We start from the raw sequence: 12113 nt of genomic DNA, 5'->3' as shown, positions 1-12113 counted from the left end.
TGATAGGGCAGGCCAGTTCCTGTGGAACCAGGAACATGAGGGATGTGGAACTCAACTTGAGATAAGGTCAACAGATGAAGAGAGAAGACACTGCTGGAAGGGGGGCCACAGGGGCCATCTGATTATAGTAGGGCGTAGTTGCGTTGTCTAGCGGTTACGATTCGGCACTCTCACCGCCGTGGCCCGGGTTCGATTCCCTGTCAGGAAACTACTTATTATAGGGCTCCCGAGTCGCACAGCGGTCTAAGGCAAGAGGGTTACTACAGTCCCTGGTTTGAATCCAGGCTGTATCACATCTGGCCGTGATTGGGAGTGCCATAGGGCAGCGCACAATTGGCTCGGGTTTGGCCGGGATAGGCCGTCATTGTAAATAATAATTTGTTCTTAACTGACTTGCCTAGTTAAATAAAGGTTAAATACAACAACAACAACAAAACATGTCCTATCTCTCACACACACACATTTCCACGCCCATGAGGGTCCTATCTCACACACACACACACACACATTTCCACGCCCATGAGGGTCCTATCTCACACACACACACACATTTCCACGCCCATGAGGGTCCTATCTCACACACACACACACACATTTCCACGCCCATGAGGGTCCTATCTCACACACACACACACATTTCCACACCCATGAGGGTCCTATCTCACACACACACACACACATTTCCATGCCCATGAGGTCCTATCTCACACACACACACATTTCCACGCCCATGAGGGTCCTATCTCACACACACACACATTTCCACGCCCATGAGGGTCCTCTCTCTCACGCACACACATTTCCACGCCCATGAGGGTCCTATCTCACACACACACACACACACACACACATTTCCACACCCATGAGGGTGCTATCTCACACACACACACACATTTCCACGCCCATGAGGGTCCTATCTCACACACACACACATTTCCACGCCCATGAGGGTCCTCTCTCTCACGCACACACATTTCCACGCCCATGAGGGTGCTATCTCACACACACACACATTTCCACGCCCATGAGGGTCCTATCTCACACACACACACACATTTCCACGCCCATGAGGGTCCTATCTCACACACACACACACATTTCCACGCCCATGAGGGTCCTATCTCACACACACACACACACACATTTCCACGCCCATGAGGGTCCTATCTCACACACACACACACATTTCCACACCCATGAGGGTCCTATCTCACACACACACACATTTCCATGCCCATGAGGTCCTATCTCACACACACACACATTTCCACGCCCATGAGGGTCCTATCTCACACACACACACACATTTCCATGCCCATGAGGTCCTATCTCACACACACACACACATTTCCACACCCATGAGGGTCCTATCTCAACACATGACACACAGCATGGTAGCAACACCACATGACAACAACATGGCAGCATCACAAAATGGTAGCAGCACAAAACATGGTAGCAGCACAAAACATGGTACAAACATTATTGAGCACAGACAACAGCACAAAGGCAAGAAGGTAAAGACAACAATACATCACGCGAAGCAGCCACAACTGTCAGGAAGAGTGTCCGGGATTGAGTCTTAGAATGAAGAGATGGAGATAAACGTTTTTTCCAGGTTTTGCAGCTTGTTCCAGTCGCTGCAACTATAAGAGAAGCGACCCAGGGATGTGTGTACTTCGGGGACCTTTAACAGAATGTGACTGGCAGAACGGGTGTTGTATGTGGAGGATGAGGGCTGCAGTATAGAGTGCAGTGATGTGTCCTATAAGGAGCATTGGTGGCAAATCTGATGGCCGAATGGTAAAGAACATCTAGCCACTCAAGAGCACCCTTATCTGCCGATCTATAAATTACATCTCCGTAATCTAGTATGGGTAGGATGGTCATCTGAATCCGAGTTAGTTTGGCAGCTGTGGAGAACGAGTAGAGATTACGATAGAGGAAACCAAGTCTAGATTTAACTTTAGCCTGCAGCTTTGATATGTCCTGAGAGAAGGACAGTGTACCGTCTAGCCATACTCCCAAGTACTTGAATGAGGTGACTACCTCAAGCTCTAAATCCTCAGAGGTATGAATCACAATGGTGGGGAGAAGTGCATTCTTCTTACCAAACCACAATGGTTTGGAGATGTTCAGAACAAGGTTAATGGCAGAGAAAGCTTGTTGGACTCTAAAGCTTCAAAAACACAGACGCTAGAATTGGTACACTAGAATTACATTCATTTCCAATGAAACGCTGCGTTTCCCTTGCAGCATAGCGTTGCAGAGGCAGTTGCAGTGTGTTCTGTGTGGTGCATACACTATGTTGGATGTATCTAACGTATGCGTCAAACTGTATGTGTAGACGGTTTGACAGAAATGGTAGCAGAAGGTGAATGTTGAACTTTTGTTGCACACATCCAGATGATGCTGTGTACTATTTTGCGCAATGACGCTGTCAGTGTGGTCGAAGCGTAAGAAAGCTTTGTTGTAGAGCGTTTAACACAAAATCCGGGGCTGAGTATAAGACTGTATCATCTGCATATAAATGGATGAGAGCTTCCTACTGCCTGAGGTATGTTGTTTTTTAAAGTTTTTTTTAAAGAGGTGGATCAGCTTTAATATTACAGATAGATTGTAGCTTCCATCAATGTAATTGCCTGCATAATTTCCAATCTCCCATATATATTTTTTTGGTATATATATATATATCTCCATATACACACATTTACATACACATATGCATACATATACACATACCTATGTAGATATACACACTTTTTTTTAGAATATACCTTTATTATTCCCCACAAACCCTACCACTCTTCCCCCAATTGGAGTAAACTAATAAACAATAACACTTAGGCTTCTACCTTCAGTTTATACATAATATGCACATTTTACAGGCACAGTCTATTTTACAATAGTTATATTTTGTTGGTTTTTAGTCCTTCCTCTATTTCTGATGTCCATCCAGTTTGATTTATATTTGTAACTGTGCTATTTCACAACATTTCTGAACCTATACACATTTTACAGACCCTGTATGTTTTACATTGGTTATCTTGTTATTAGTCCCACCCTTCAGCTCCATTCAACCCGTCCCATCTATCTTTCAACACCATCCATTTTGGATTTCTATTTGCCATATATTTTTCAACTGTGCTGTGATGCTTCACAAAAGTACTGAACCTTTCTATTCTCATAGCTTCTACAGATTGTAAATTAAAGATAACATTATTGCTAAAATAATTATTATATTATTGATTGATTGACTATGGCTTTTCAAATCACCCAGTATTGCCATCTGCAGCGTTAGTTCTAGGCAAATGTTGCAATTCTTCAGCCATTCCTGGACCTGTGACCAAAAACGAGCTACATATGGACAATACCAAAATAAATGATCTAATGACTCTGCCTCCTCACAGCACAATCTGCAGAGCTGGGAAGATTGTATCCCCCATATATATAACATTATTTTGGTTGCAAGAATTTTGTATAGAAATGTAAATAAAAAAATGTGAAGTTTTGAATCCGGCGTTGTTTTGCGTATCAATTGATAAACCATGTGCCATGGAATGAGTACATTGAAAATCTCTTCCCAAATATTTTGTCATTTATATGGCACCGCAGTCAGTTTTTTGGTCCTTAAATTAAATTGGTATATGTTTATATTTATCAGACCTTTCTTTAACCATTTATGTTCTTTAATACAGGGCCAACATACAAGTTCCATACGTTTCCCCCTTCTACTTGCCTCTTCCATTTTTGTGGTAATGCTGCAAATAGTTAATAGTTAATATTTAATCATTTCTGCCCTCAGAATTCATAATCGTTATATAAATAGGCCCTTTTAATTTTGTCTGGCTTGCCATTCCAAATAAAATTGAATATTCTTTGATCGTATAATTTAAAAAGCAGGTCACTATGTGTAGGCAAAACCATAAGCAAATAGGCAAACTGTGATACGACTGTGATACGATCCAGAAGAAGATTGGGAGAATGCCATATGGTCAGATGAAACCAAAATATAACTTTTTGGTAAAAACTCAACTCGTCGTGTTTGGAGGTCAAAGAATGCTGAGTTGCATCCAAAGAACACCATACCCAGTGTGAAGCATGGGGGTGGAAACATCATGCTTTGGGGCTGTTTTTCTGCAAAGGGAACAGGACGACTGATCCGTGTAAAGGAAAGAATGAATGGGGCCATGTATCGTGAGATTTTGAGTGAAAACCTCCTTCCATCAGCAAGGGCATTGAAGATGAAACGTGGCTGGGTCTTTCAGCATGACAATGATCCCAAACACTCCGCCCGGGCAACGAAGGAGTGGCTTCGTAAGAAGCATTTCAAGGTCCTGGAGTGGCCTAGCCAGTCTCCAGATCTGAACCCCCATAGAAAATCTTTGGAGGGAGTTGAAAGTCTGTGTTGCCCAGCAACAGCCCCAAAACATCACTGCTCTAGAGGAGATCTGCATGGAGGAATGGGCCAAAATACCAGCAACAGTGTGTGAAAACCTTGTGAAGACTTACAGAAAATGTTTGACCTCTGTCATTACCAACAAGTATTGAGATAAACTTTTGTTATTGACCAAATACTTATTTTCCACCATAATTTGCAAATAAATTCATTAAAAATCCTACAATGTGATTTTCTGGATTTTTCCCCCTAATTTTGTCTGTCATAGTTGAAGTGTACCTATGATGAAAATTACAGGCCTCTCTCATCTTTTTAAGTGGGAGAACTTGCACAATTGGTGGCTGACTAAATACTTTTTTGCCCCACTGTTTACCACTTGGGTCCTGTTTCAGTAATAATGATATCAGACCTTCTTGTTGTGTGTCTAATAATATACCATTTATATAGGAGTGGTTAAAACATGCTAATAATGGTCCTCTGAGTATATCAAAAACAGTTTAGTATACTTCCACTGGTATGCCATCCAGCCCTGGAGTTTTCCCATTCTTAAAGGCTTTCATTGCATCAAGAAGTTCCTCCTCTGTAATTTGGCCTTCACATGAGTCTTTCTGTACATATGTTAATTTTACATTATTATTAGGAAAAAAATCCATACAATTAGATTCAGTTAGTGGAGATGGAGGAGACTGAAATGAAAACATATTCTTAAAGTACTTTACCTCCTCTTTCAAATTATCATTCAGTGAATCATGCTTGACTCCGTCATTTGTAACAAGTTTCAATAAAAAAACATTTTGGTAGCATTGCTATATTGAAGATTGAAAAATAATTTGGTGCATTTTCCCCCATATTCCATCCAGTTAACTTTATTTTTATAATATATTACACTGGATCTTTCTTGAATAAGTTCCTCCATTTCTTTTAGTTTTTCCTCTAACGTATTCTGTGCCTCTATGGTACAGTTTTTATTGCTATCTAACTGTACTGTTAGTCCTTCAATTTCCTTTGTTAATGTGGACTCTTTTGATCTAAATTGCTTTTATTTTATAGATGACTACTGAATTGCATGGCCTCTAAAGGCACATTTAAAAGTGTCCCATACAATAAGAGGATCTGCTGTACCTATGTTATGTCTGAAAAAGGCAGTTATAAACGATTCTGTCCTAGTTCTAAACAATTTATCATCTAGTAGGATTTGATACATTTCTAAGAGTAATATATATGCCAATTATGTGATGATCCGACCACATTCTGTCCTTTATCAACACCTTTTAAACTTTTGGTGCCAGAGAGAATGACATTAGAAAGTAGTCAAGACGACTAGCTTGATTAAGCCTCTGCCATGTATATCTCACTAGGTCAGGGTATTTAAGCCTCCATATATCCACTAATTCCAATATATCCTTGACATTCATGATTTCCTTAAATGCCTGAGGGTGATAGTTTGTAGTGTGATTTCCTTTCCGGTCCATAGAGGTATTTAAGATCATATTAACATCTCCCACCAAAATAATAGAGTCTAGTGTTGCTTGTAGAGTTGATAAATTCTTAAATATATTTTCAAAGAAGCTTGGATCATCATTATTTTGACCCCCCCCCCCCCCCCCAGTCCTTTTTCCACAAAACTTCATCTAAAATTGTTGAATGAGTTTCCTGTAAACAAAATATATTATATTCCTTCTCTTTTAGCCAGGTAAATACTGATCGTCTTTTCATATTATCTGCTAAGCCATTACGATTATAACTGTCTATACTTATTTCACCACTTACCATAATGAGACACAACTTTCAATTCAATTTATCAAAATATATGTTTATAAACGTACCATTAAAAAGTAACATGATGATTGAGTGTCTATATAGCTGTACCATGATATTTGCATTGCTACTAAGTAAACCTCCAATTGGTCCCCACTATTCCACCCGCTAAAAGCCCTCCTCATCCCGAGTTGGGTTGTCTTCCCAAATGCCCGGGCAGAGCACCCCCGACCCCCCGGATCCCATAGCCCCGGAGACACCGGGATCCATCCTTCGAAAAGAGCACACAGTGCCATTTACAGAACAGAAGTAGATCAACCGCCAAATGCATTTCCATCACCCTCAACTCGATTTGTATTTTATACAGCCATCAAAAAAGATATATATTTTAAAAATCCTGTTTCTTATTTTCCATAATTAGCTATCAATATTTCTAGTAGTGTAGGCAATTTATGCAAAGGATTTTACCTCTCACCAGTCTCGCCATTACCAAAATGACATTATTGCAAGCAATTATTATATTAGTAAACAATTATTGTGAATCATCCTATATTGTCCCTAACATCTTTTACTCCTTCGCAACAGTTGTGGGATATGCACATACACCCACACACTCATACACACCCACACACTCATACACACCCACACACTCATACACACCCACACACTCTCAACCCTTTCCCTCCACACAACCATAGGCTCACATTCTCAACAGTTGCACCATCCCAGAGCCCAACTCAAGAAAGGTCTTGATTTACGAACGCATATACAGTTGCAGCTGTATGAGAAGGCAGGCAAGACTGTGCAAAAAAAAATGGGCAGAAATTGAGAGATTTTATTAACCATTGTCACGTCCTAGATGATGGAGGTCAAATGTACACCTTTTCCATGAAACACCCATAACACGGTCCCCCGTATTGATCATATTCCCAAGCATTTATATGCAGTCAGACTTTTGATTTTGTGCCACCAGGGCCACAATAATATACCCCTCTCTGAATATCCGAGTGTGACCCCCTCCCCATGGGTTACTGCAGCTAGTGACTGAGCTATGTTGTTGATGTAAATTGAGAAGAGGGTGGGGCCTAGGATAAAGCCTTGGGGTACTCCCTATGGGGTACTCCCTATGATCGTATGCTATCCATTCATGCTTTTTATATGTTCTATTTATATATTGAAACTGACTAACGAAATCAAGCCACACCCGGCCATGATTATAGACACCTCAGTGTCCCTTGAAACTATATAAACAAGTGACCTGCAGTCTTTGTCATTATACCCTGATGAAGACAACTTGTCTGTCGAAACGTTGATTATTAGGTTATTGCATCTGAGCTCCTAGAGTGTGAGGCTCTCCTTTTCTTTTTTTAAGGGCCATGACAATACCAGTAAGAGGAACCTACCTGTGTTTCTGACTAACAACAGAGAAGGACTGTCTGTCTTAGACATGGAAGGAGATGACTCCGCCTAGTTAGACATGGAAGGAGATGACTCCGCCTAGTTAGACATGGAAGAAGATGACTCCGCCTAGTTAGACATGGAAGGAGATGACTCCGCCTAGTTAGACATGGAAGGAGATGACTCCGCCTATTTAGACATGGAAGAAGATGACTCCGCCTAGTTAGACATGGAAGGAGATGACTCCGCCTAGTTAGACATGGAAGGAGATGACTCCGCCTAGTTAGACATGGAAGAAGATGACTCCGCCCAGTTAGACATGGAAGGAGATGACTCCGCCCAGTTAGACATGGAAGGAGATGACTCCGCCCAGTCGGAAGGTATAAAGATGTGCTTGTGTGACTTGTATGTTCTCTTTGCAGCTGCATGACCTTGTGGGTGAATAAACGTGGTCTGAGCTTTTCCTAGTCGTCCCTTTGAGTTTTTACTCTTTTTGTTAAGAACCTAACAGACTGAAATCAGAAGCAGAGGCACATTGGCTAAGAAAAACATCAGGAACAGGAACCCAGCAACAACAGGAACCCAGCAACACATCTACTAGAATAGAAAACGTGCTAAACTCTTCGTTCTTTTGTTAAAGGGACAGCGCTCACTTGATGCAGTCAAGTGTATTTGTTTCATATTATTTTCTATAGCAGCAGCATATCTATGTCCATGCTGACATAGTACACATTATGCTTTTGAAGAAAACGCTACACAGCTGCATCAAGTCAGCACTAACCTGTGGAATGCCAAACAACTCTGTCAACCATCTACATCAGACAGGACACACATGGCATATTCATTTTCAAACATATTTCATACAAGGGTTTTGTCTCCAGTGGCTCTTCAAAATTAAGGTACAGAGTAAATGTTTACTTCAGTGAATCATGTTTGAATTAGAGAACAGGAGGAGTGGAATCCACCAAATAAACAGATCTGGGACCAGGCTAGATAATTCTGACAATGGCAATTGGAGTGAGTTACACAGCATAAACAGATCTGGGACCAGGCTAGATCATTCTGACAATGGTAAAATGAGTGGGCTACACAGCATAAACAGATCTGGGACCAGGCTAGATCATTCTGACAATGGCAATAGGAGTGGGCTACACAGCATAAACAGATCTGGGACCAGGCTAGATCATTCTGACAATGGCAATAGGAGTGGGCTACACAGGTTAAACAGATCTGGGAGCAGGCTAGATCATTCTGACAATGGCAATAGGAGTGGGCTACACAGTATAAACAGATCTGGGAGCAGGCTATAAAACAGTGCCTTACCCTTTCGTAGTACTTAATCTCGTAATCTAGGATAACCCCGTTGGGTTTCTCTGGGGGCAGCCAGGACAGGCTGAGTGTGTCTGATGTGGACTTCATCAGGTGCACTGTGGGTATTGCTGACGGTGCTGTGATTGGACAATAAAAATGGGTGACTTTAATAAAAAAAAATATATAAAGCTTTCATGTCGAATATGTTAAGAGTATTTTTGTTCCTGTATACATGAAATTAGCAAAAATGTACACACTCTTCATCTAGCATTGTTTACGATGACCTCACTTCTTACCATGCCATTCATCTGTGCCTTCTACGTGACATTTCAGTTTACTAATTTGATACTAAGCTGAAATGACACATACTGAGTCCATAAACTCAGGCAACACATCAGTACTGATCGCAAGATGAGGCAGTAAAAGTAAGTGCCATTGTAAGATGCAGCTAGCCTGAGTTGAGAGGTAAACTTGAGTGGTGATGTTAAGTGGTCGCTAGCTACTGTACTTACAGTGGTGACCTTGAGTGTCGTGGGGTGAGGTGATAGTGAGTGCTGATATCAAGTATTAATGTTGAGTGCAGCTAACGTTAAGTGCCGGCGTCCAGCGCAATGGCGATACTTACCGGCCTGGTTGGTGGTGATGTTGACGGTGGCGTAGCGCGGTGCGCCGGGGCTCTTCCCAGAGACGCCGTTGACCGCCTGGATCTCAAAGCTGTAGCGGGTATGAGCCTGCAGGTTCCTCATTACCACCTTCTTCTGGGTCAGGCCCAGTCGGCGCGGCGATATGTCCACGTTGTCGTCACAGCGCGTGCACGGGCTCCGGTCGTGCAGACACTTCTTGCACACCACGTTGTAGATGACGTCATCCCGTCCGCCGGTGTCCAGCGGCTCCTCCCACTCCAGGGAGATGGAAGTCTCATTCACGGTGGATATTACGTATTGAGGTGGCGAGGGCTTGGCTGCACAGGAACACCACAGACGTGTTAGTGATATCCTCTGAACACTGTTTATAGAGGCAAATACAGTAGAACCTCACTATTAAAACCTTACTCTTAGAACCTCACTATCAGAACCATAATCTTAGAACCCCACTTTAACAACCACACTCTTAGAACCCCACTCAAGAACCTCACTTTTAGAACCCCACTCTTAGAACCCCACTCTTAGAACCCCACTCTTAGAACCTAACTATTGACGGGGTAAATTATTTTGTTTATGATTAGCTTACTAAGATAGCCATTAGTCCATTAGCGCTTATCTTCCTGGGCCCATACAGTTCACTGTTCTGTTTCTGCTGGGGAAATATGACCTCCAGCACATAATTAAACAAATAGTAAACTTCATTCTTAATACATATGCCATATTCTTTCCATGCATGACTTCAACATTATAGTTCAAGGAACTTAAAGCAGTACCCATTAAATACCAATGGGAGTTCATTCCATTAAAGTAGAAATAAGTTATGATATACATGACAAAATAAATAGCTGTGTTCATATAGAGAATAGAAACCACATCCACGCCACGCATGACTTAAACATTACCCTTCGTGAAACATTGATTCAATACCCATGAAATAGAAAATATCTGAATTTCAATGCTTGTAGCTATGGCACAGTGGTGGTGCATGATATATCCATGGGCCTGTGTTACTCAAAAAAGATGAGTTCTTTAAATAAGAACTGTATGAAATTGGGGGAGGTGTGATATCTGCTACAGGGGTCAACTGGTGCAGCAAGAAGGTTTCTTTCATCCAATAATCTAACCCCAACACCTCTCAAAGGCTGAAGGGTAATCTATCCCCAACACCTCTCAAAGGCTGAAGGGTAATCTATCCCCAACCCCTCTCAAAGGCTGAAGGGTAATCTATCCCCAACCCCTCTCAAAGGCTGAAGGGTAATCTATCCCCAACCCCTCTAAGGCTGAAGGGTAATCTATCCCCAACCCCTCTAAGGCTGATGGGTAATCTAACCCCAACCCCTCTAAGGCTGATGGGTAATCTATCCCCAACCCCTCTAAGGCTGAAGGGTAATCTATCCCCAACCCCTCTAAGGCTGATGGGTAATCTAACCCCAACCCCTCTAAGGCTGATGGGTAATCTATCCCCAACCCCTCTAAGGCTGAAGGGTAATCTATCCCCAACCCCTCTAAGGCTGATGGGTAATCTAACCGAACCCCTCTCTAAGGCTGAAGGGTAATCTAACCGAACCCCTCTCTAAGGCTGATGATCAATCTAACCCCTCTCTCTCTGGCTGAAGATCAATCTAACCCCTCTCTCTCTAAGGCTGATGGATAATCTAACCCCTCTCTCTCTAAGGCTGATGATCAATCTAACCCCTCTCTAAGGCTGATGATCAATCTAACCCCTCTCTCTCTAAGGCTGATGGGTAATCTAACCCCTCTCTCTCTAAGGCTGATGATCAATCTAACCCCTCTCTAAGGCTGATGATCAATCTAACCCCTCTCTCTCTCTAAGGCTGATGGGTAATCTAACCCCTCTCTCTCTAAGGCTGATGATCAATCTAACCCCTCTCTCTCTCTAAGGCTGATGGGTAATCTAACCCCTCTCTCTAAGGCTGATGATCAATCTAACCCCTCTCTCTCTAAGGCTGATGGGTAATCTAACCCCTCTCTCTCTAAGGCTGATGATCAATCTAACCTAACCCCTCTCTAAGGCTGATGATAAATCTAACCCCTCTCTCTCTAAGGCTGATGATCAATCTAACCCCTCTCTAAGGCTGATGATCAATCTAACCCCTCTCTCTCTAAGGCTGATGGGTAATCTAACCCCTCTCTCTCTAAGGCTGATGATCAATCTAACCCCTCTCTCTCTAAGCAGATCCAGAAAACAACACTTCTGCAGCAGCACACGGCAAGAAGATATAAATGCTTTCAGGGTGTCTCAGTTCACACATCTCAACCAGTTCAGTTCAGCTCCTCTGCCTGTTCACCCTGAGTGGAGTGTGTTTTCCCCCATGCTCTGTCCTATCCAATTAGACTGACACAGTTTGGAGTATGGCCTGATCTAATTGGGCACAAAGTCTGAAACGCTGGGCTCCCACAGAGAGCCGGAGCTGGCCCGAGCTGAGCTCTACAGTACGTCACCCTCGGTCCCTTGCAAAACATGAGCTATGTGGACTGGCACAAGCTCTGACAGGTTACAGGGGAAGTATGGAGCCTAAATGACCTGAGAATTTTTTTTTTTTTTAACTAGGCAAGTCAGTTAAGAACAAATTCTTATTTAC

General features: G+C 42.4%; 1 protein-coding gene across 1 annotated transcript in view; it reads right to left on the bottom strand.

Moving 5' to 3' along the window:
- The window catches only part of LOC139375875 (ephrin type-B receptor 3-like), a 50127-nt gene that overhangs the window by 25595 nt on the left and 12419 nt on the right, over nt 1-12113 (bottom strand). Inside the window, exons 5-6 of the mRNA XM_071117820.1 lie at nt 9492-9827; nt 8879-9003 (exon numbers count right to left, since the gene is read on the bottom strand). Of these exons, the coding sequence (XP_070973921.1) occupies nt 8879-9003; nt 9492-9827 (461 nt within the window). The remainder of the gene's footprint in view (nt 1-8878; nt 9004-9491; nt 9828-12113) is intronic.

This window comes from Oncorhynchus clarkii, chromosome 20, assembly GCF_045791955.1.
Source record: "Oncorhynchus clarkii lewisi isolate Uvic-CL-2024 chromosome 20, UVic_Ocla_1.0, whole genome shotgun sequence".
Taxonomy (NCBI): Eukaryota; Metazoa; Chordata; class Actinopteri; order Salmoniformes; family Salmonidae; genus Oncorhynchus; species Oncorhynchus clarkii.
This window is presented reverse-complemented; position numbering and strand designations above follow the sequence as displayed.